Genomic DNA, 25,395 nt, shown 5'->3' with positions numbered 1-25,395 from the left:
GAGCCAATCACATTACTTCAGACTCAGGCTTCTTTGTGCTATGAAACAGGTAGGAAAGGGAGCAAACATGGAAGGTCATAGGGACGGTCATAGGAACTTCGCTGGGGGTCCAGTGGTTAAGACTTCACCTTCCAATGCTGGGAGTGTGGATTCAATCCCTGTTGGGGGAGGTAAGATCCCATATGTCTAGTGGCCAAAAAACATAAAACAGAAGCAATATTGTAACAAATTCACTAAAGGCTTTAAAAAAATGACCCACATCCCCCCCAAAAAATCTTTAAAAGCAAAAAAACAAAACAAAAACAAAAAATGCAGGAAGGTCATAAATAGGATTCACTTTGTGCTGGTCCTCACACAGCTCCAGCACCTACTGTGGGGCTCCTCCAGGTGGGGACCCGACTGCCGCCCACCTGGAGAGAGTCTGGACCCTGGGGCTGACGTTCACCCAGTACACACCACTCGGCACTGCGCCAGCCCGTGTGAACGCAGGCGTGGTCCCTACTGGACAGAGCTCATCGCTTGTGATCTTTCCAATGTTCATAGAATCCCAATGAAACTAAGCTGAATAACATGGAAGGGGAAAATGGGCTTTGCTGTCAGACAGACCAGAACTCGATTCTCGATTCTTGGGTTTGCCACTTATAAAATGAGTGATCTCAGTTTCTTTACATGTTAAATGAGAACAAACAGTACCTCTTGCCCAGGGAAACATGAGAATAACATAAGGGAAAGCGTTTCTGCTGGGAAAGATTGAAGGCAAAAGGAGAAGAGGGCGGCAGAGGATGAGATGGTTAGATGGCACCACTGACTCAGTGGACATGAATCTGAGCAAACTTCTGGAGACAGTGAAGGAGAGGGTGGCCTGGCGTGCCGCAGTCCGTGGGGTTGCAAAGAGTCAGACACGACTTAGCGATTGAAAGGCAACAACAATGTGCTTCTAAGGTGCTCAGTAAACGTGAGCTGTTATTAACCACTAGAATCCCAGGCTGGGATGTGTCCCCTGCTTTGAGGCTGTTAGGACTCACATGGAAATGGACAGCTGGCAGCTCCCTGGTAACTGTCCCCTCCATGGACACAGCATCTCCACACCAGCCTGGGTCTCACAGAGGAGCCTGAACTCCGCACCTCACAGAGGAGCTGGCCCTGAACACCGGCAGGAGGAAAGCTGCTCAGCTGAGTCAAAGACACTTGCAGGTTCCTTCTGCTCCCCGACATCCTAGAGTCAGAGCCCACACACGAGCATGCACCTGCTCCTTCCCGGCAGAGCCCTTCCAGCAGGCCTGGGAAGGGGGAGTTCTGCCGTAGGGGTGCCAACAGAGGGACCCACCTACGACTAACACAGCTCATGTTCTTGTTGTTTAGTCTCTAATTCAAGTCTGACTGTCTTGCGATACCATGGGCTGTAGACTGCCAGGCTCCTCTGTCCATGGAATTTTCCAAGCAAGAACACTGGAGTAGGTTGCCGTTTCCTTCTCTAGGGGATCTTCCCCACCCAGGGATCAAACCCGTGTCTCTTACATTGACAGGCAGATTCTTTACCACTGAGCCACTGGGGAAGCCCCAAACACAGCTCAGGGTGAAACCCTCAAAGACAGCCCCGCTGGTTTCCTAGGGATAAGCATCAGAACAGCAGTCCAGGAGAGGACAAGGTGGATTTTTTTCCCGAGGGGCTGGTACGGACCTTGATGCCACCCCAGGCCTGATGGGAGAGGAACTCCACTGGACTTGTGACTCCTGTCTGTGCTGGAGATCGAAGCAGGAAGTCCAGCTCGGCTGCACTCACTTCCTGGTTCATGAGGAGGATCTGCAACGTGGAAGGACAGTGTTCTTATTCATCTATTGGCTGCACTGGGTCTTAGTTGTGGTACATGGGATCTTTAGCTGCAGCATGTGGGGTCTAGTTCCTTGGGCTCAGATGCTCAGTCTCGTCTGACTCTTTGCCACCCCTCATGGACTGTAGCCCACCAGGTTCCTCTGTGGATGGGCTTTTCCAGGCAAGAGTACTGGAGTGGGTTGCCACTTCCTACTTTAGGGTCTCGTCCCCTGAGCAGGGATCAAACCTGTGTCCCCTGCATTGGGAGCCTGAGTCTTAGTCAGTGGACCATCAGGGAAGTCCCAGCACTGTGTTTTGTTACCTGGCGGCAGTCGTGGGTCCTGGAGCCCCTCAGAGTTGCACCAGTGTAACTAGTGCTACTTCTGACCCGAGAGTGCACTCCTCCGTCTTGGTTGTTGATCCGTCTTGGTTGTTGAAATCGGGTGGAGGGGAAGAAAGTCTCTATCTGTGCTGATCACCTCTGGGTACATCTGACTTCACCCCAAATACCAGTGTGACTAAAGCACACACAGTGAATGACTGTTTGTCTTGGTAAGCAAGGCACTGATGGATCAATCCTAAATGCCATGAAGTACATTCCTGCGGTCTCACAGAGAAGACGACAGTGGCGAATGACATGATTTGAGGAGAGGGTCAAAGTAACGGACGAATGTATGCAAAACAGAAGTGCATGTGTGAATGAGTAATGCTAACAGGGGACTTCCCTGGTGGTTAAGAATCCACCTTCCAATGCAGGGGACTCGGGTTCCATTCCATCCCTGGTCAGGGAACTAGGATCCCACATGCTTCCAGGCAACTAGACGGAAGCCCACATGCCACCACTGGAGAGCCCATGCAGACTAATGAGATCCTGCATGCCACAGCTGAGACCTGATGCAGCCAAAAATAAATAAATAAAAAATTACTGCCAAGGGGGACCCAGAACAGGGGAGTGGCTAGGAAGTAGGGTAGGGAGATGCATTTGACTGAACTTCCTGTAAGTGGTTTTGAATTGGCTTTTGGAGAAGCTGAGCGTGAGATTTAGACAGGCTTCCCAGGGAGGGGGGAGTGGAAACTGCAGAGACTTGGGAGGGAATTGGTGCTGTGTGTGCAGGGAGGGCAAAGCATTTGACTGGGTTAGAACTAAGAGCTCACACTGAGAGGCGCTCAGGAGATTGTTCTTCCCCCTTCAAATGGCGTTCTCCGCTGAGAAGTTACAGATGGGAATACTCACAGAGAAAAAATAATTTGATTAGTTCGAAGAAAAGTCTTTAAGGAAAATAAGGGCTAGAAATCACAGATGAGGTGAAGCAGCCCTTGTAAAACGAGGTTGAAATATTTATGAGGGGAGAGGAGTAAAAGCCAGAAGCAAAAGCTCCTTGGGCTTTGGGGGAAACGTGTGGCAGGAGGAAAATTCATCTGAGCTGGGGCTCAAGTTCCCTCTGACATGGCCAAGCTGTTATCTGGCCAGGGAGGGGAACACATAGGAGGAGAGGGACAAGCCATGCTAATGCTCCTCTGTGAATTCAGACCAGAATGTGCAAATGGAGTCTGAGCAGAAGCAATGTTAGAATAGCTGACTTTCAGAACTGGTGGAGTCCTACAGGATAATCTGGTCTGTGCTTCTTATTTATAATCGGGAAAAATCCCAATTCTAAAATGGTTAGAGAGTTAGGTGCATGCATGCTCAGTCATGTCTGACTCTTCGCAAACCCATGCACAGTAGTCTGTCAGGCTCTTCTGTCCATGGGATTTTCCAGGCAAGAATACTGGAGTGGATTGCCATTTCCTTCTCCAGAGGATCTTCCCAACCAGGGGTCAAACCCGTGTCTCTTGAAGTTCTTGCATTGGCAGGTAGATTCTTTTTACCACTAAGCCACCCAGGAAGTCCCTAGAGAGTTAGGTGCAAGGAAATCAATTTCCATGGTTTTTTTGATGTTGAGAATAAGCAGAATGCAATGGTTTCTTATTAACCCTGGAAGCCCTGATGCTTCTGAGCCCTTGAGAACCAGAGTTCTTAAGGACTTTTCTAAGACCAAGGTTGCAGCTATAGAAGGACATTTGCAGTTTCTTATTCCGGGGGAAGGTTTGGACATTAAACTTGCAGCCTTGTGCTGTGTGCTAGGTTGCTTCCCTTGTGCCCGACTCTTTGCAGCCCCCTGGACTATAACCTGTCAGGCCTCTCTGTCCATGGGATTCTCCAGTCAAGAATACTGGAGTGGGTTACCATTTCCTCCTCCAGGGAATCTTGCCTACCCAGGGATCGGACCAGCATCTTCTATGGTTCCTGCATTGGCAGGCAGATTCTTTTCTGCTAGTGCTACCTGCAACCTTGAAGGTACATAAATAATGAGGGATACTTTAAGTTCTTACTGAATCTCAGGAAGTATCCAGTCTTTGGTATGGCCATCCAGTTTCATCCTCAGGGCTAGCTTGGATTGATTGGTCGTGGCTGCTGGAGGGCCCTGTGGAGGAGGATCTTCCTCATCCAGGATCACCACGAAAAAGTACAACGGTTGATTAAGCATGTCTGCCATGAGTGGGACAATGGAGTGGATGGCCTGCATGCACCATGCTGGATTTTCTTATCTGAAGCCTCTGCTTAGAGCTCAATAATCTTCACAAACTATGGGAACTGACGTTAAAAAAAAGCAAGTTTCTAGGACTTCCTTGGTATTCAGTGGTGAGACTCTGAGCTCCCAATGCAGGGGGCTCTGGTTCAATCCCTAGCCACGAACTAGATCCCACATGTTACAGCTAAGACCTGGCACAGCTAAATAAATAGGCAAATATTAAATTTTTTTTAAAAGAAAAAAGTTTCTTTATATCTGTTGGTTGGGCATATAAATTGACATGTTTTCTGGAAATGTCTTCAATCTTCTTTTACCTGAAAGGTGAGCTGGGCAAGGTAGGTCAGCTTATCGCACTCGAAGAGCCCCCGGGTGGTATACTGGCAGACAGAAAAGGTGATGCTGTCTATCAGGTTGGCCACCCGTCCCTTGAGGTTCTCATCAGGGGCCGCCTTCTCCACGGCCTTCCGGAAGACAATGCTGAAGGCCTGCGGGCAGGAGATAGGACACCGGTAGCTTACATGGCTCTCTGTATGTAACTAGTAGTCCTACCTCTGGTGAGTATTATAATTCACCAATCATGGAAATATCTTCCCAGCATAACCTGCCAAGGAGGGCCAGTGGCAACAGGAAAACTCCTGTCTTAGTTGCTCGTATAAATTGCTATGTTGTCACAAAGGGGGCCAAGCTATGAAGCATACAGCAAAGAGCCTACTGTGTAGGTCCAGTGACCAAAATAATTAAATTAAATCCAGTAAGTTTTGTTGGAAACTGAACACAGTGAACAATAACCAGTTTGGGTGATTCTATTTTTTAGATTATAAAATTCCCAATGGTAGAATCAACATCTTGCACAACTTTGCTCTCTAAAAGAGACCTTTGTACATAATAGGTACTCAGAATATTTTTAATTAATTACTTTTCTTCTTGGTAATGATCAGAATATCAGCTGTTCTTGGTTTTTCTTTCTAGTAATTCCACATCATTTGATGAGTCCTCTTACAAATGCTTTTCTCTTATGGACACTTCTTATGCAACTGGGAGAGCATAGCCTGCTTTGGTTACATCTTCCAAAGTGTACCTTATGGGTATAATATGAATCCATTTTCATATTGATCATAGGAATCAATTTTCCATCGCTTTAAATTTAGATATAGACTATTTATAAAAATTGATACTGGGAATGAATGTATCATTAAAGAATGAATGATAAAGAAAGTAATCATTAAAGAAAACAAAGGCCAATGATGAATCTTTAAAGAAAATAAAAATCAAGATACTATTGGGTCTTTTCAATTTTTGGCTAGGCAGATTTCCAGTCTTCTTGTTTGGCTTTTTTTTTTTTTGAAACACATATTTTCATGGGCTTCATCTAATTTCCCTTCTTCAGGAAGAGTCACTGCAGTAGATTTCAACTACTGTCAAAACTAGGGAGGTGATTCCATAGTTATTAGGCTTATCACATTAACTTCTATACTGTTTTTTAAATCCTTTATATAGCTCAGTGAGGAAAGAATCTGCCTGCAATGCAGGAGACCTGGGTTCAATTCCTGGGTCGGGAAGATCCCATGGAGAAGGAAATAGCAACCCACTCCAGTATTCTTGTTGGGAAAATCTCATGAACAGAGGAGCCTAGCAGGCTCCATGGGGTCACAAGAGTCGGACACGACTTAGCAACTAAACCACCACCACCATATTTCTTTCACGTGGGGCTTTGATCTGAATATAACACCAAGTATTGGATTTCTTTTAAAAACATTCACTATTATAGAGCTTCTGAGCTGAGGGGAGGGGATAGGGACAGGCTGAAATGCCATTTCCACCCTAGTGAGTTCCAGGTGCGGAAGCCCTCTGCCTTCTCAGTGGCTCAGCTTCATCCCCACACCTTGGCCTCCAGGGAGGAGCTAGATGAGGTGTGTGCCCTGAATATGAGTGTCCTCTCTGTTGGATTAAACCAGAGAAGCTGTTCAGAGCCCCCTACAGACTCTACAGCTATGGTCTTTTGGAAACTCCTTACAGGAGAAAGATATACTTTCAGAGATGTACTTAAAATTTATAGGTCTTTATTATTTCATGAGTAAGATAAGCTTAGTTAGCACTTACAATCTGCTAACGTCTTTGATTTTAGAAATATATCAGCACCACAGAGCAGTAGCTTTGAGGATGTGAGGGTAATTGTGTGTGTATTCTCAGTTATGTCTGACTCTTTGCAAACCCCCTGGACTGTATAGCTCACCAGGCTCCTCTGTCCATGAGATTCTCCAGGACAGAGCGGGTTGCCGTGCCCTCCTCCAGGAGATCTTCCCGGCCCAGGGATCAAACCCACATCTCTTGCATCTCTGGCATCAGCAGGTGGCTTCTTTACCACTGCACCACCTGGGAAGCCCATTAGGGCCATAGGGAAACTAACTTAAAGTTGGACCATTAGCATGGCCTGCTTTGGCTTTAACAGATACAGATGAGGCACACATTTGATCAGCCGTATTAACTGTGCAGCTCTCTGGGGCAGGGCTTCCTGCCGATGTGTCCTCTTCCACACTGTCAGGAGGCAGAGTGCCGGCTGGATCACATGTACTCGCTGAGCGAGTGAGCGAGGCTGAGACCTGCCACGGCCTCTGCCTCTGTTTCGGCCAAATAACCAATGAGTCATGAAAGTCATAACCAGTGAGACCAATGAGCCTCTCCCAATCAGAGAGACGAGGCCTGTCAGGCCAAGTCGCTGCCCTCCTGGATCTGATCTCAAAGACTTGCCACGGCCAACGAAGCCCACGGACAAGCCCTCGCGCAGAGCCGCGCGGGGCGAGTCACGCTGCTGTGCTGACTATGCAGAGGGCTCTGGGGGTCAGTCACCTTGAGGGAAAACTGGTACATGGGGTGGATCCTGCCGAGGTCGTTCATGATGAAGTAGAGCAGGGAGGCCCGGGCGGCGGCCGGCCGGTAATGCTCCCGGGCCTCGTTGATTTTCGCCTCGGTCACCTTGGCCTCCTGCACCTGTTAGAAAAACCAAGAGCAGTCCATTGTTTGAACCAGCCAGGGCTCCCTGAGAATCAGCGTGGCCGCTCTGTGTCAGAGCCTGTGTTCCTGGGTGGGCTGGGTGGATCGGGATGGGGGGAGCAGGAGAGGGCAGACAGCGGCTGTGATTTTCCTTAACTGAGCTCGAGTGAGGAAGAGAGGACACACTCCTAGTGCTTCAAAGGTGAGCGTGTCAGCCCCTCCACTTGGAGACATGTGGGAGATACACACACACATACATACACATCAGTATGTCTAACTTGAAAAGTAAGCCAGGCAGTAGGACTCCAGTGAAAGCAGCATAATCTAATTTTCTGTTTTCTTTGTTACACAGATGGCTGTTCTTAATTAATTGATTAATTAATGAGTTAATTAACCCTTGGCTGCGCTGGGTCTTAGTTTCTTTCTCTAGTTGTGGCTCATGGAGACTTCTGTCTAGTTGTGGTTCGGGATTTCTCATTGTGTGGCTTCTCTTATTGCAGAGCACAGGCACCAGGACCAGGATGGAACCTGTGTCCCCTGCATTGCAAGGCAGATTCTTAGCCACTGGACCATCACAGAAGTCCATAGTTTTCTGTTCTCCTTGCTTTTATGAACTAACATGTAAATTCACAAAGAAGATCTCTTTCAATGGAAATATCTATTTTCAGAAAATTTCTTATCAGAGGTAAAAATAAGAAGAGACCTAAATATCAGAGAGGGATTCTGTAAGAATATCCTATTAAATATAACCTCAATACAACCTGCCTTATACTCCAGGATAGAGTGAAACGGCTGATAATTCATGCAAATCCCACAGGAAAAACAAATCCTACTGAAGATGAGCTCACAATAAACAACTACAAAGTTCAAGAGGAAGTGTTACCTATGGGGATAATTAGGAGACCTCCCTCTCAAAATTCCCAGAAGGATTAGCACCCCAAGAGCTGAAGATGATTGAACTATCTACCATTAACTAACACCATTATCTACCAACACCATTGGTGTTATCTAGATAACACCAACACCATTATCTATCTATATAACACCAACTATCTACCATTAACATTAACTAACACCATTCTGTGGTTGCTCAGATGGTAAAGAATCTGTCTGCAATGTGGGAGATTCGAGTTTGATACCTGGGTCTGGAAGATCCCCTGGAGAAGGACATGGTAGCCTCCTCCAGTATTCTTACCTGGGGAATCTCGTGGACAAAGGAGCCTGGTGGGCTACAGTCCATGGGGTCACAAACAGTCAGACACGACTGAGTGACTACCTACCTACCGCATTAATTAATTCTGTTTAAAAGCAGTAGAGATAAAAGAAAGTATAAAATCAGGACATTATAAAAAAGAACAGACATTATCTGAAAAAGAACTAAATAGAACTTCCAAAGATAAGAATACAGTTATTTAAATAGGAAACTCAGTACACTGGTTAAATAATGAACTTGAGCTGAAAGAGAATAAGCAAACTAAAAAATAAATCTGAGGAACTGTTTAAAAAGCAGCTGAGAGAGAAAGAAAGTTGGAAAATATGTAAAGGAAGTTATTAGACCCGGCAGATAAAATAAAAAGATTCAAAATGTATGTAACAGAAATAAGTAGAGAACAGACAGAATGGGGGAGAAGCGATGTTTGAGCTATAATGGTTAGGAATTTTCCAAAGTTGATTAAAGACCAGAGGTTTTACTTTGAAGAAGCAGTCAATGTCAGAGAAAGCTTACTATCCACAGGCCCTTGAAGAAGTAATTATTTTCTTTGATTAGAAGAAAACTGAATCCACAAGAAGTGAGTGAGATGCAAGAATTTCTTAAATGTACAGTCAATTTAAATAACAAAGACTATAAAAAAACATGACCAGTTTGGAAGTAGCAGATGAAAGCAAGGTAGAAGTAAAATGCTATAAAACAATAAGAGAAGATAAAAAAAATAATCAAAGTTTCTAATATCCTTATAATGTTTTGAAAGAGGCTAGATATAGTTCTTAATTTTAGACTGTGTTAAGTTAATATATGTATCATTAAGTCACATATGAAATGAAATATATTTTTCATATATTGATGAAAAATTAAGATTAATCAATAAAATAAAACAGTAAATAACTTTAAAACTAGCAATGGATAAAAGAGGAGGATAAAGAAAAATCAAGAAAGGAGAAAAAATAAACAAAAGGATTGTTAACAGAAAGTATAAATCAAGCGAGTAGAAAGAAACCCATTTGTATCAGTAATGTTTAAAAATGTAAAACCTGGTTAAACCAGTAGTTAAAAGAGATTCTCAGAAGAGAGTGGAACTGGATAGAAATCACAGAGTTGCTCTGATTGGTGTTTTCACTGCCTCATATTTTTCATGTCACCTGGGTCCTTCATGCTGTCCATTAACCTGTGTCCCTTTCCTTCCCGCGTCCTCCAGCAGCTATTGAAAACCTTCGCTCCTCTACGCAGGCCCCCTATCTCAACACCACACCCTCAGGCTCAGCAGAGGAGCTTGACTCATGCTTTCATAGACTGTATAGACCCCGCTGGGCCTCCCTGGTGACTCAGATGGGAAACAATATTTGCTTGCAACGCAGGAGATCTGGGTTTGATCCCTGGGTTGGGAAGATCCCCTGCAGAAGGGAATGGCTGCCCACTCCAGTATTCTCCCCTGGGAAATCTCATGGACCGAGGAGGCTGGTGGGCTGCAATCCTCGGCGTCACAAAGAGTTGGGACACGACTGAGGGATTAACACCTACAGACACACACTCACATAGAGACCATCAGGAAGGGTTTCCTTAATTTCCACTTTCCTTTCCACACCCTTAAAGGAAGGAAACATATGCTAAGTAATTTTGCAGGATGATACTGTTTTATTTTTTAATTTTATTTTGAGAGCTCAGTTTACTGGGACATCACTGAAATTTTCTCATTGAAATCAGACTTGTCAGATTTTTGCAGGCTGTGGGTTTTCTGGGGGAAGGGGGGGGGGTGGTGCAGCCATGCCTGAACTTGTACACCAGTGTGATTCCTTAGCTTCAGGGCAACTCCATGGACTCACTAAGGTATTCCGTTTGAGCCACTATTTCCTGTACAAAACACAAGCCCCTGCACAGATCTAAGTGCTGGTCAAATGTTTGCGGAGTAGAGTTGTCAAGAGCCTTTTTAGTAGGTGAGGGCTCTGTCATGCAGGCGGTGAAGTGGTCATTTCTGGAATCCTGCCGAGCTGGATTTTCCAGGAGAAACTCAGGAAGATGGATCAGCCATCTCTTACTCTGACATTTGTCCCTGGACGTTGGACTCAGGGACCAGGAGGAGGGCCTCTGCCCACCCCTACCCCCCCCACCCCCATTCCCAGCCCAGGCTGCCGGGTCTTACCTTTTTCTCAACTTCTGCGGCAGTCTGCTTGGTGGTCTCAAGGTTCTCCACCAGGGCCGTTTCTCCCAGGAAGTTCCCGGAGGCCGAGGAGAGGCGAGAGAGCAGGTTGTCTTCCAATGTTTTGAGGGTGATTTTGAACCCGTTCTGCTGCTTCGTGAGCTCTGACTGCAGTATCACATAAGGGAGAGTCAGGTATAGGAGCCCAGAGCATCGTGTTCTCAGCTAGGTCTGAATAGACAGAGGGTTATGGGGCCGGAGCCCCTGCCCTTAGCAAACTGGAAGCGGAACAGAGGAGTCCTCAGGACCACAGGCACGTCAGATCAGCCGAGGACTTGAACCCCAACTGCACCAGTTACTAATCATGTGATCCTGGGCTGAATGCCCCTTTCACAGTAACCTGAGCTGGGTTAAGCCTGGCCATCCGCATAGCAGTGCTGTGCGAGGCTCAGCAGAATGCTGGGACATGATCTAGTCATCAAAAGGAAGTTATTTCAGGGAATAGCTAGAGGATGGGGTCAAGTTTTACTTCTCTGTCACGACTTTACTGTCCTCAAAAGGAATAGCTCTCCTCTGTGAAAAGTGAAAGTGTTGGTTGCTCAGTCATGTCTGACTCTTGGTGATCTGATGGACTATAGCCCGCCAGCCCCCTCTGTTCATGGGATTCTCCAGGCAAGAATACTGGAGTGGGTTACTATTCCTTTCTCCAAGGGATCTTTCTGACCCAGGGATTGGACCTGGGTTTCCCTCACTGCAGGTGGATTCTTTACCATCTGAGCCACAAGGAAGCCCTAATCAGTTATACTTCAATACAAAATAAAAAGCTTAAAGAAAAATCACATGCCTCAATCTGGCCTTATAACCAGGATTCACTCTTGACTCTTCTGGGAGTGCTCCATGCCAAAGGCTTATGCCACCTGCTTATAGAACCTTTTTCTGATCTTCCCAATTTAAATCAGCCCCCTGGCTCTCTAATATCCCCCTGCTCTTACAGTGCAGTCATATCTAAGGAGTCGAAAAAAGGACACTACTCGCTCTGCATAAAATTGTATTCCCTCCCAATTCATATGTTGAAGTCCTAAGTGCCTCCCCCGCCCTGCATATGACTGTATTTGTGTGTTAGTCCTTCAGTTATGTCTGACTCTTTGAGACCCCCATGGACATGGACTGTAGCCCACAAGGCTCGTCTGTCCATAGAATTCTCCAGGTAAGAATACTGGAGTGGGTTGCCATTTCCTTGATGGGAGTATTTACAGAAGGAGGTAATTAAGGTTAAATGAGGTCCTGAGGATGGGGTCCCTGTGGTGGAATCTGTGCCCTTATAAGCAGAGACACCAGAGAGCTTGCTCTCTCTCTGTGGACACAAGGAAGAGGTCTGTGAATGCATAAGCTAGGAAGAGAGGTCTCACCAGAAACGACCCTGAACTCTGCTTTCCAGCTTCCAGACTGACAAAATAAATATCTGTTGTCCCAGCTGCTCAGCCTCTGGTAGTTTGTGATGGCAGCTCGAGCTAAGATGTTCCCCTAACACGGTTGAGTCTATTTATATTGCCCCTGCAGGAATGAATCCCATTTAGTTCTGGACATAGACACATGAACACTTGTGATGAGCGGTCCAAAAGTGTCTTGGACAGGACCGCAGGTTCTCCCAGCTGCCTTCCGCTTGCTGGTCTTCAGCCTGCTCTACCTTCTGCTTCCCAACAGATGTTCCAGGTAACTGGTTGGTACTGGTGCTCCTCTGAGCTCCAGAAGAACCACACAGCTCAACTTCTGAAGGAACACCCGCCACCCCCACACCCAGAGGAGGGCGCACGGCAGGGTTGGGTGGCAGAGCGTCTCCCTCCTCCCTCCCTTGCTGGGTGGGCACCTCACATACCTTCAGCTGCTCCAGGTCTGGTCTCTCCATGCTGACCACAGCGGCCAGCAGCTGGTCCTCCAGGCCATCCCTGGTCACGGTGAAGTTGATCAGGGTGGCTTGAGCTTGCAGCTCGGGTTGGTAGTGAGGGTTGGCCAGCTTGGTGTGAAGGATGAGCCGGAACCTGGGGTTATACTCACACTCTTTGTCTCCAATTTTAATGAACCTGGAACAAAGAGGCTCATGTGAAGGTGGGTGCCTTCCTGGGAGATTTGGTCAGGGATAGAATCCTGCATGGGATTTTTTGCAAGGTCGTAGCAAATGATATTGCCATATTCAGATGGATGGGCATGTCTAGACTGAGCTTTCACACAGGGAACAGGGTGGAGGGTGACAGACCTTCTCCCATGGCCATCACATTTATTTTTTCCAGTAAGGCTGGAGGAAGAGCTATCCACTTAGTGGTGCATGTACACGGGAGCGCATTATAAAACGTTTCCAGCAGATGGCAGTAAAGCACTTACAGGAAGGGGCACCTTCTTAAGAGTTTGCACAAAGGTGACTTACGGGCTAGCAGAAGAGCTTACTTTGTCTCATGGCTGGTGGAACATTACTTCTATGGGAGAAAATGCTTAATTAAGTAATTAAGTGCCTCCTAAGGACATGCAAGGGGGCTTCCCTGGTGGCTCTGTGGTAAAGAATCTGCCTGCTAATGCAGGAGATGTGGGTTTGATCCTTGGGTCTGGAAGATCCCCTGGAGAAGGAAATGGCAACCCATTCCAATATTCTTGCCTGGGAAATGCCATGGACAGAGGAGCCTGGCAGGTTACGGCCCACGGGGTCACAAAGAGTAGGACGTGACTTAGCGACTAAACAAGGACATGCAAAGGTGGCTTAAGGTCTGAGCAGTGGGAGAGGCTCTTGAATCTGACCAGTCCTTCCCGATAACTCTCACCCCCTCTCCTATGTGCCTGTAGCCCTTCCCTGTCTCTCTCTTCCTCCCGCTTCTCCTAGATCCTTGCTAAGCCCGGATCAACTACTGGCACCCAAAGCAACAGGCACTCATCCAATCGACAAAGGCTTGAGTTCTCAGAACTCAGACAGCTGGCTTAGATGAAATCCACGTGGTTAAAATTCAGCCTGGGGCTTCCCTGGTGGCTCAGTGGTAAAGAATCAGCCTGCCAATGCAGGAGACATGGGTTTAATCCTTGATCCAGGAAGATCCCACATGCCGTGGAGCCACAACTACAGAGTCTGTGCTCTTGAGCCCAGGAGCTGCAACCACTGAAGCCTGCAAGCCCTAGAGCCCGTGTTCTACAGTAAGAGAATCCAACGCAGTGAGAAGCTTATACAACTAGAGAGAAGCCCCCATTCACTTCAAAGGGAGAAAGCTCAAGCAGCAAGCAAGACCCAGCACAGCCAAAATATAAAAATAAATAAATAAATTTATATATATATATAAAAAGAGCCTGCTTTTCTATCATGTTCCCTCTCAAGTTCCTCCAGAGGAGTGTGCTGTGGTTGCTGAGAAGCAGGCCAGTGAGCTGGCTGATGGAAGTTCCTCCAGGAAACTTTCCCCAGGGCAGGAGGGCAGTTAGGTGTTCCTCTTTTGGAAGAATGAGGAGGTGCTTCAGGAGAGCTAGCTAGCTGGGAGAGGAGGCCCTAGGGAGAGCAGGTCTGTGCTCGGTTCTACAGGGGCCATGGACCAGCCCCTTGGAAGGCCCGCAGGACAGCTGGGTCTCACCGTCCTTTCTTAATGACTTCTCTCCCCAGCAGGGGTCCTAGCACAGGATCGATGGACTCTTCCAGATTTTCAATCAGCACCATGTCCCCGGCTTCCACAGCACGCTCTACCGTCTGAAGGTAGCTGAGGAGAGAGTGGGCAGGTGAGAGAGTGGCAAGCGGTGGATGTGAGGCGATTTAACAAAGTGGCCGTGGCCTCTGGGACGCAGGGGTCATCTTGGAGGCACAGCTCTCTGGGGTGACTTCAGGGGCATGTGTTTCTTTATTTAACATGACATTTATGTGATCTTGCCCATCGAGAGATGAATAGATAAAGAAGTTGTGGTACATATATACAGTGGAATATTACTCAGCCATAAAGAGGAACGCGTTTGTGTCAGTTCTAATGAGGTGGATGAACCAAGAGCCTGTTACACAGAGTGAAGCAATTCAGAGAAAGAAAGAACTAATTTCACATATTAATGCATATACATGGACTTGAGAAAAATGGTACTGATGGACTAATTTGCAGGGCAGGAATAGAGATTTTTCAGGCAGAGGAGAGACTTGTGGATGCAGTGGGGAAAGGAGAGGATGGGTGGAATTGAAGGAGTGGCATCAAAACACTTACATTCCCGTATGTAAAATAGATAGCTAGTGGGAAGGTGCTGTGTAACACAGGGGGCTCAACCAGATGCTCTGTGCTAACCTGGGGGCGTGGGATGGGATGAGGGTTGGGAGGAAGGTTCCAGAGGAATGGGACATATGTATATTTATGGCTGGTTCACGCTGTTGTATGGCAGAAACCAACACAACACTGTAGAGCAATTATCTTCCTATTTAAAAAATGGTATATATGTGATCTGTCTTTAGGAAAAGAAACAAATAACAAAATGCATAAAAGAACATGAAAATTAACTGTGATCCTCATGTCATTTACATTCTGGTGTTGAATGTTCTTGTCTGGATATATGATATTTTCAAGTTTATTATTACTATTTCTATTTATTTTATATTATTCATATTTTTATTTACGTCTGCATTTGTATTTATGTTTATTTATTACTTTATCCATGCAACTCATTTAATTTACAACCCTGGGTTTGGTACATGAAATGTACTGTAAATATTTTCCCATGCCATTAAATATTCTTCTATAACAATATTTATGTGACTGGGTATTAGACTCTATTGATACACCTTAATTTACTTAACAATCAATTACCAAAAGCTAGGCTATTTTTAATTTTTCAGTGTTATGCAGAGTTTAATAAGCACATAAAAAGTTGATTTCGCCTAAATAGATTTACAAGTTTGATGTGATTCAATTCACACAATAAATAACAATATAATTTTTTAAACCTTGACCAAAAATCTTAAAGTTAATCTAAAAGAAAACAATAAGAACGGTTTAAGAAATAAATAAATGATGATGAAGAATAACAGGAGAGATTTACATTAGCTGATAATAAAATATTTCCTATAGCTTGAACAATACAGATATGTAGAAAGAAGTCATTACAGACCAAAAGTTCAGACTGTTGGAAAAAATGATGAATTATAGGGCTCATTTATTCATTTGGGTAACTTCAAATAAGTAAACTGATTCAGGCTTCCCCAGTGACTCAATGGTGAAGAATCCACCTGCCAATGCAGGGACTCCAGTTCGATCCCTGGGTCAGGAAGATCCCCTAGAGAAGGAAATGGCAAACCGCTCCAGTATTCTTGCCTGGGAAAATCCCATGGTCAGAGGAGCCTGGAGGGCTATAGACCATGGGGTCGCAAAGAGTCAGACGTGACTTATCAACTAAACAACAACATAACCGATTCCTTTTGCTATACACCTGAAAGTAGCTCAACCTTGTAAACTAGCTGTACTCCAATAAAAACAAAAATAAAAAGAAAGAAAAGCAGAGACTCAGCACCCAAGCATCTCTCGCTGAGATGTTTCTTAAATTGAGAGGACAATCAGGAGAAAACTCCTGGGGGGATCAGGAGGGTAGAAACAATCTTCAGTGATTTAAAACCCACTCATCACACTTTTTCCTTCTGCATAGTTGGCAAAGTGGGAACTTCTGTGTGCAGACACCTACCCCTTCTGGCCGATCTGGGTGACCCGGAGGTCCTCAGCATACTTGTTCTTGATCCATTTGATGCCTTGTAGCTGAGGGTCCACCATGAGCGGCCAGCGCTCGCAGCTGAGGAGGATGGCGGCGTTCTCCGTGGACATGCGGTCTGCAGGGAGGCCCTCATTCTGCCAGGTGGCCACATCGGCGTCATCCATCAGCATCCGCAGGGGGTCCAGGGTGGGGGTCATCGGGATTGGAACCTGGTGGGAAAGAAAGGGCATAGGCACTCAGAATGGAAGCAGGTGCCCTCGGCCGAGGGTGGGGCCACAGCTCACTCAAAAGACAGAACTCCTCTAAAAAGCAAGACCAAAATCCCCCTGAGGAGAGTTTTCCTGGCTGTGTGATTGCTTGCGGAAGCATGTTTTCTCAGCGTCCGGATAGTCTTTTCTCTTGATGGATGAACAGCAGCAGAAATTCCACCCTTGTCATCCTCGGTTCCTCAGTATATTTTCTAAGTCAAATGACTACCATAGATGATCAAATCAAATCAAAGTGTGTTTGCTCAGTTGTGTCTGACTCTTTGCAACCCTTTGGACCAGACCACCAGGTTCCTTTGTCCAGGGGATTTTTCAGGCAAGAATACTGGAGTGAGTTGCCATTTCCTCCTCCAGGGGATCTTCCCAACCCAGGGATCAAACCTATGTCTTCTTTGTCTCCTGCATTGCAGGTGGATTCAGTCCAGTGGTATAGAATCTGCCTGCCAATGCAGGAGCCACAGGAGATGCAAGTTTGATCCTTGGGTCAGAAAGATTCCCCTGGAGGAGGAAATGGCAACTCACTCCAGTATTCTTACCAGGATAATCTCATGGATAGAGGAGCCTGGCAGGCTGTAGTCCATGGGGTCGCAAAGAATCAGATACGACTGAGCAACCAAGTATCATTTGCATGTTAATCAGCAGTCTCCATCCTCCTTACCCATGTCAGCAGAGTCATTTCCGTTGCATTTCTGTGCTTCATGGCCCAGCCCCACACCAGCACACACCGAATACCCTCTCCTCTCACTGGCATCACCACTTGCTGCCAATGCCCAGCTCACAAAGGACTGCGGACCCTCTCCTTTCTCCTGCTGCAGACCACCCCCCTCAACACAAGGCTGCCTGCAGGAGCTCGTCCCGCAAACCTGTCCACTGTCCCTGTTGGGAACCCTACCTTTTCTTCTACTTCTTTCAGTTCATTTAATTCTTCTCGGAATAATCATTTTCATTGGAAACAATTTTTTTTTAAATTGGGGTATAATTCACATTCCTTGGCCATTTCAGCGGAGAAGGCAATGGCACCCCACTCCAGTACTCTTGCCTGGAAAATCCCATGGACGGAGGAGCCTGGTAGGCTGCAGTCCATGGGGTCACGAAGAGTCAGACATGACTGAGCGACTTCACTTTCACTTTTCACTTTTATGCATTGGAGAAGGAAATGGCAACCCACTCCAGTGTTCTTGCCTGGAGAATCCCAGGGATGGGGTCGCACAGAGTCGGACACGACTGAAGTGACTTAGCAGCAGTAGCAGTAGCCACTTCAGAGTGCATTAAGTCAACGGCATTTAGTCTTTCAACCGCCAGCTCTGTCTCCTCCCAAAACATTTTCTTCACCCCAAAAGGAAACCCCATGTCTACAAGCAGTCACTCCCCATTCCCCGCTACCCCCAGGTCTTAGCAACCTCTAATCTGTTCTCTATCTGTGTGGATTTACCTATTCTGGATGTTTCCCATAAATGGAATCATGCAATACGTGTGACCTTTGTGTTGGCTGCAGAACGCTCTCGAGGCTCACACATGTGCCCTGTTGTTAATATTAACCTCTCCATCCTTCTCTTTTCTGCAGTTTGTCCTCCCAGTTATCTCAGGAAAGCCTCTCCAGATCATCTCCTTTCCCTTTAATTATATCTACTAAGAGCACAAATGGCCAATTCTATACCTTCGAGCAGATCTCGAAGGGAAAAACAGACCCTGGCAGTGCTTATCCTGGGATCAGAAATGTATTTCAATAGAATCGTTTTCCTTTGTAATCGTATTCGTTCCATTTTACATGCTACAAAACATTACTGTGAGAAGGGATGCATCGGTTTTATCAGACTGCCAAAAGGGTCCATGGCACAAAAATACTTGAGTGCCCAAAGCAAAGCCAGAAAACGCCTGTGAACCTGCTACCGCACTCCTTGCCTTCATCTGTCCAGCTAGTGACTGTCCTTTGAACAATTTCCTTTCCACAAGTGTTCAAAGTGAATAAATAACAGCTTAATTGGTTGTTTATTTCCCATAAATGTAGCTGTTTTTTTTTTTAATTTTTAAAAAAATTAAAAATTTTTTTTGGCTGTGCCGTGTCGCATGTGGGATTTTAGTTCCCCCACAAGGGATCAAACCTGTGCCCCGTGCCTTGGAAGCGCAGAGTCTTAACTGCTGGGCCACCAGGGAAACGCACTGTAACAGTTTTTAAACTACTGTTCAGCAAATTATCAGGTGGGTGGGATTTTACGAGCTGATCTGAGAAGCCAACCATCACTAGACGGTACGGGCTTTGTGTTCCAAGGAGACACCTATGAATGCATTCTGGAACACAACCCTAACTGGACGTGTGATCCTTCTGTGTTGACTCTCAGGCAGCTGCTTCTTATGACTCTCGTCCTGTCTGCTGGACTGAGACTGTCCTGCCGACACCCTGGTACAGACCGTCTTCTGTGCCTCCTGCCAGTGGCGTGTAGGACAGGCTGAAGACTCGGCATGTATTTGTGGGTTGACGACCACGAGTGATGAGGGAGCGCCAAGGGCCAACACACCCTAAGTCCTCTTCAGTTGGAAACTGGCATTTCCCCACCAGGTCATGTCAGCGTGGAGGGAGAAGTTGGGAGTAAGATCCACCCACTCACACTGAGAGCTGAGGATGTTTGACCAAAGGAGATGAACGCCTTCACAGGGGTGTCTGTGGGTCGCAGACACAGACGGTGGGGCTCGGGGCGCAGTGACCGGGGCAGTGCAGCGTTTGGGGAAGGAAGCTTGCCCTCCACTGCTGCTGTTAAGTTTGGCACAAGAGCAGGAAGGCTGGAGGGAAATACAGGATGTGTCTGGTGCCTCGTGGGTTTGACAGTTTTGAGAACTGTCAGGAGACAGCACAGAGGTGGTGGACCAGAGTTCCCATGCAGACCCCAGAAGGAGGACAGGTGCTGTCCCCAGGTGGCCTGGGGGGCAGTGGATGGCGGTACATGGAAGTGTGGAAGGACAGGGGTGCCCAGGTCTCCCTCCTGGATCCCGGAGGTCACTAGAGGATGCTCTGGTGGTGATGGGAGGAAGAACGCAGGAAGGGACTAGAAGATTTGGATTGTTACTGTCACGTGAGCTCACGAGTGACGCGGGCCAGAACACACCTGCAGCTGGCTCAGGTAGGGCCTCCAAGTCGCGTCCAGGAGGCTCTGGCGGTATTGCTTTGTGAAGAAGCCCAGGTACGAGATGGAAGCTGCGGTAAGTAAAATGTCTCCACACAATTTCCTTTCCTGTTGCTTGAGGTTCTGCACAGCTTCTGCCCATCTCACGTTTTCAGAGGCCAGGCCTCCCACCTGCCATTTCAAAGAGCAGAGAGGGGAGAAGGCACGTCATACCACGGGCCACAGAGCCATGATTCAGCCACGGAGATCGCACAGCTCACGTTTCCCAGCCGGGGACCCAGGACATCATCTGTGTGGCCTTTGTGATCAATGCGGGTTTGCACCAGCCGCAGCAAACACTGCAGCAAATGAGCCCCTCTTCTCTACCCTGAACCCGATGGGCTGTGGAGAGACAGGGTCTGAATGCAGGCTTCGGGGCTCTGCCCTTGACAGGCATAGAGATGAACATGCCCGCCTCAAAGGGCCGTGAAGAGGATTTAGTGTGACTGCATGTGATCATCACTTGGGATCATGTCTGGTACTCAAAACATTGCAGAAAATCATGCGCCTCTCCCTTCTCTTCCAATACTGAGGATATGAAAATCAATGAAAATCAATTGCACTATAAATCACTCTCAATGGGTGGGATGGGCATGGTCATTAAGCCACAGATTGGCAGAAACAAAGTCCCAAGACTGCAGAGTAGGGCCTGACTCTGCCGGTCCACGTCAGAGGCACCTTCTCTGGAGGAGAGACCATCTCCTAATGGGAGAACTGTGAGGTGGGTTGTGTGGTGAAGCTCGGCTTCTGTGCTACGCACATGCATGCATATTCAGTCACGTCCGACTCTTTGCATCCCCATGGACTGTAGCCTGCCAAGCTCCTCTGTCCATGGGATTCTCCAGCAAAAACACTGGAGTGGGTTGCCATTTCCTTCTCCAGGGGATCTTCCTGACCCAGGGATCAAATCCAGATCTCCTGCATTGCAGGCAGATTCTTTACCACTTGAGTCACCTGGGAAGCCCTCTGTTCTATGGTGTGATGACAGGTTGCTTTTTATTCCTTGAAAGATGACATCCAAGGATGTCAGAGCTGAGAGACTTGAGGGACTTACCCCGCCTGACCATCCTCACCCCGTCTTAGATCACACAGATAAAGACCAGAAAGTCCAAGCGTCTTGTCAGAACCCCCAGGTCGGTGGATGTGGAGGGGCTTCAGAGACCATCTGTCCTGAGTCCTAGAGCAGAGCCCCACCTCTCCTCCTACAAGGACCAATGCAGAAAAGTCTCCAACCAGGCAGAGAGAGGCCAAGGGGAATTCTGGGGACCAGGCAGGGGGGTGAATGGACGTCAAGCTGGCAGGGAGGTCCTGACTGCCTCCCGCTCGTCTGTGGAGGAGCTGCCTCTCCACCCGGCCGTGCAGTGAGGGTGGGGATCTCAGAGCTGTGCAGTAGCAGGTTCAACACACAAGGGCTCAGACACACCCAAGGCTTCACCTCCGTCACTGGAGCGCAGCTGGTTCAGTGACGGTGATGACTCATCTGTCCCTGAACTGGGAGACCTGGCTTTGTCATATAGGTAAATGGTGGCTGGAATAAACATGAGCAAAAAGGGATCGATTCCACTTCCTTACGCTGGTGAGGGAGGTGCTGTAAGGGCTCTCCATAAAGCGACATCACGTCCAGTGGGGGCTGCTCTGCAGGCTCTGAGCTGATGATTCACGAGAAATGTCAGCCACGGGGGATGAAAACAGCTACAAATCCTGTGATTCTCTTCTTGTCAGGGGCTGGGGCCTGTGGTCCCTCTCCCCGAATCTGTCACTGCTTTGACTAATAGAAAGCAAGGAAGGATGCTGTGCTGGCTTTTGGTCCCAGGCCTTAAGAGAGTGGGGCCTTCTACTTTCTGTCCCTGGGACACTTGCTCTTGGAGCCCTGAGTGGCCATGTAGTTGATGACCCTGCTGGAGAGACCAAGGTCATGGGTGGCCATGCTCCGAGTCAGCTGTCTGTCTGGTTCCTTTCTGCTTCTGTCTCAGCGCCTCATCCTGTCCACACCCTTGTTATCAAATGCCCCACAGGGAAGAATGCCTGGGTTTGCCTATCGAAGGCTAGCTTTGTCTTCAACGATGCCCATGGCTGTTGCAGGTACAGGTTAAGCATGTCATGCCTCTTGAAAGCTGCCTGGTGGATCCCACACCCCTTCCTCCTGACCATCCCTGTAGGAAATCTCCTTTGATCAGATCAGGGTGTGCATTCATACTTTCCCCAGGAGTCAGCCTCTGCAGTCCAGAGCATTTTAATATTTCTTGCCCCTCTTGTCACAGCAGGGCTCAGCTGTGTTCATCTACTGTGTACCCCTGAGGCACCCAACAAGCTCAGCTTGTGTAATTAAATCCCTCCTCTTCCCCCGCCCCGTCCCTGGAAGCTCACACTTACCAGGCGGTTTGCAAGGGAGATGGTGCCTGCAGTCGCTTCAGCTTCTTGTTGACATTTGAGTTTGTCGGCTGTTGCTTTCTCAAACTTGGCCGTGAGTTTGGCCAGGTTCTCATTAAGGTGCTGTTGAAGAAGGAAAGCAAGGTCTGTCAGTAATTCCAGTGCTTCAGAGATAAGGGTCCATGTGCAGGGCGTTTTTAAAGAAGCCCTCTGCTGCCCGGAAGAAGCTGTGAGGGACTGGGGAAACGGGCAGGGAAGGGAAGGAAGGCAAGTTGGGGGGCTCTCAGGCAGATCCTTGTGGGAGTCCAAAGGGTCCTGATCCAAGCGAGAGAATCCAGCTTTCATGTCCCTCACCCAGTCAATGGTCCATGAGCAAGAGTGGGTGATGGACCAGGAGAAATGAAATGAAATGTTAGTTGCTCAGTTGTGTCTGACTCTTTGTGACCCCAGGGACTGTAGCCCGTCAGAATCCTCTGTCTATGGACTTTCCCAGGCAAGAATACTGGAGTGGGTTGCCATTTCCTTCTCCAAGGGATCTTCTTGACCCAGGGAATGGACCAGGAGAGAGAGACTTAAATTCTGTCTGTCTCTGTACTGGGGAAAATGGGTTCCAGTACTATGAGAAAAAAGTGAAAGTACTGTTTTGCTTTTAGAAGCAGAAGCTCACTGGAGCCTGGGGAGGCCTGGAAATGGACGGAAGGATCCAAGGATCTGGGGTGGGGGTGCAGGGAGGAGCCAGACTGTCTGCTGCAGTTGGTTTGTGGGTTGGAGTCAGTCTGCAACCTGGGTCCTCCCCTTGCTTCAAGGTCTCAGGAGTACAAGACAACTTCACCTAACCTCCTCCATTCTATGCAATTATGCCAAAGTAGAGGAATATTTTTAAAAGACATGGTTCTGATTTTTTCTAAATGCATTAATAATTTAGAATGTAAGTGCACAGTCTTTATTGCCCCTACCACGCCTGTTTGCACCCACAAAGCCACCTCGTTGCATGAAAGACGCCTCCAGATAAGTCTCGCATCTGTGTCACAGCAGGGCTTCAGGCTGCTCTGTTCATCATCACCAAGTCACAAGAGGAAGAAATGAAGAGCCAGGCTTATACAGCCAAGCAGCTTAATGAGGAGGTGGTGAGGCATCCAGTTAATGGTGGCAGGCTGCCCACATTCTTCTCCCTCCGCTTCTTCCCAAAACTTCTCTAACATGATCATGAGTGAAAGTTGTTCAGTCATATCTGACTCTTTGTGACCCCATGAACTGTAGCCTGCCAGGCTCCTCAGTCCATGGAATTCTCCAGGCAGGAATACTAGAGTGGGTTACATCCTTCTCCAGGGGATCTTCCTGACCCAGGGACTGAACCTGGGTCTACCACATTGCAGCCAGACTCTTTACCGATTGAGCCACCAGGGAATAAATTCAAGCAAAGGATTAAAACATGAACTTGAGGAAATTTAGACAGTGTAAGAAAATATAAAGTGACAAAAAAATGAGAGAAAGTAGAGGACCCGTCAGAAGTTTCGATGGGCTTCCCTGGTGGCTCAGACGGTTAAGAATCTGCCTGCAATGCAGAGTTGATCTGAGTTTTATCCTTGGGTTGGGAAGATTCCCTGGAGAAGGGAATGGCTACCTATTCCAGTATTCTTACCTGGAGAATCCATGGACAGAGGAGTCTGGCAGGCTACAGTCCATGGGGGTCGCAGAGTTGGACACAACTGAAGCGACTTTCACTTTCTTTACTTTGAGAAGTTCCAATATCTAATCAATATTCATTACAGAAAATAAGGTTAAAAAGGAAACAGAAGAGAGACTACAAATCACCTTGTGAAACTGAAGAAAATAAGTCTCTACAAGCCAAGCACAAAGAATAAAAAAAGAATGACAGCTAAGTACATCAATGTAATGTGTCAGACTCCAAGAATAAAGAAAAAAATCGAAAGACTTCCAGAAAGGCAGAAACACAGCGCACCAACAGAGGAATGGGACCCTGACTGTTCATCAGGCTTCTCACCAGACCAAAAGATAAAGCACTCAGTGTTCTGAGAGGAAAATATTAGCATCAGAATTTAATACTCAGTGAAACTGTCAATTCAGTTTAGGAACAAAAAGATATGTCCAGACCAGAATATTAGATAATTTACCTCTTATGTAACATTTCTGGAAAAGTTATTTAAGAATGAGCCAAAGAAAAACAAGAGAAGAAATCAGGAAAGAAGCCATGGGGTCCAGAAGTCTGTGGAATGAACCCAAGAGAGCAGTGAACGTGATTACTCTTCGTCACTGGAGCTTCGAGTTGTAAACAAGAGAGAAAGGTCTTAGGAATAAAGGCGGGCTCAGCAGAACACTGGATTGGATGGAGATTTAATTTTTTTTTTAAAGATTTTTTTTTTTAATGTGAACCATTTTTTAAAAGTTTTTATTCAATTCGTTACTATATTTCTTTTTTTAAAAATGTTTTGTTTCTTTGGCCACAAAGCATGTGGGATCTTAGCTCTCTGACCAGGAATTGAACCTGCACACTCTGTGTTGGAAAGTGAAATCTTAACCACTGACCACCAGGGAAGTCCCTAGAGAGTGCCCCCCCCGACCCCCGCCGCCACCCCCCCCACCCCTGCCAAAGGAGCTAATTGAGAGAGAGAGAAAGAGAAAGTAGAAATTCCAGGGAGAAAGGTATTTTAAAAAGGAAATGTAACTGTACTTTGATCTGCTATGAACAATATAGACAGATTCATAGAATATAAATATAATTTACTGTTCTTTCAGTTTTTTGAATCAGTCAATGGGGAGCGCATGGGACAACTGATTTTGGTTACAATGTAGGGATTTTCAGTGTTGGTGATTCAAAAACCAAATAACGGTAAGTAATGATAAGGGAAGTGGGAGGTAGGAGGGAGGGGGTGAGCTAAAGGCAAGGGCACTAACTCCATGCTGAACACAAGGGCTCCCAGGAAGCGGCCTCTACGTGATTGAACAAGGAATTGAGGTCAGGTCGGCGAAACAGAGTCACTGTAACAAGATAGGAGATGATTGTCATCCAGGCACCTGGAGCAGAAAGTCAACTGTCTAGAGAAGGTACATGGCAAATGGATGTGGCACAGTACGTAGACAGGGCTCAGAAATCCAGATGTGCAGAACAGGAAGACGATGTAAACCAGCCAGATAAGTCTAATGTTAAAAGAA

At 47.0% G+C, this 25,395-nt stretch overlaps 1 protein-coding gene across 1 annotated transcript in view; it reads right to left on the bottom strand.

Moving 5' to 3' along the window:
• Nucleotides 1-25,395, bottom strand: part of DNAH9 (dynein axonemal heavy chain 9) — a 280,642-nt gene that overhangs the window by 42,934 nt on the left and 212,313 nt on the right. The window contains exons 51-59 of the mRNA XM_043903869.1: nt 22,225-22,344; nt 19,795-19,983; nt 16,401-16,636; nt 14,330-14,452; nt 12,607-12,811; nt 10,734-10,898; nt 7,234-7,374; nt 4,701-4,871; nt 1,682-1,804 (exon numbers count right to left, since the gene is read on the bottom strand). Coding sequence (XP_043759804.1) covers nt 1,682-1,804; nt 4,701-4,871; nt 7,234-7,374; nt 10,734-10,898; nt 12,607-12,811; nt 14,330-14,452; nt 16,401-16,636; nt 19,795-19,983; nt 22,225-22,344 — 1,473 coding nt within the window. The remainder of the gene's footprint in view (nt 1-1,681; nt 1,805-4,700; nt 4,872-7,233; nt 7,375-10,733; nt 10,899-12,606; nt 12,812-14,329; nt 14,453-16,400; nt 16,637-19,794; nt 19,984-22,224; nt 22,345-25,395) is intronic.

The sequence above is a fragment of the Cervus elaphus genome, chromosome 5, assembly GCF_910594005.1.
Source record: "Cervus elaphus chromosome 5, mCerEla1.1, whole genome shotgun sequence".
Taxonomy (NCBI): Eukaryota; Metazoa; Chordata; class Mammalia; order Artiodactyla; family Cervidae; genus Cervus; species Cervus elaphus.
The sequence above is the reverse complement of the archived record's forward strand: the minus strand, read 5'-3'. Positions and strand labels throughout refer to the sequence as shown.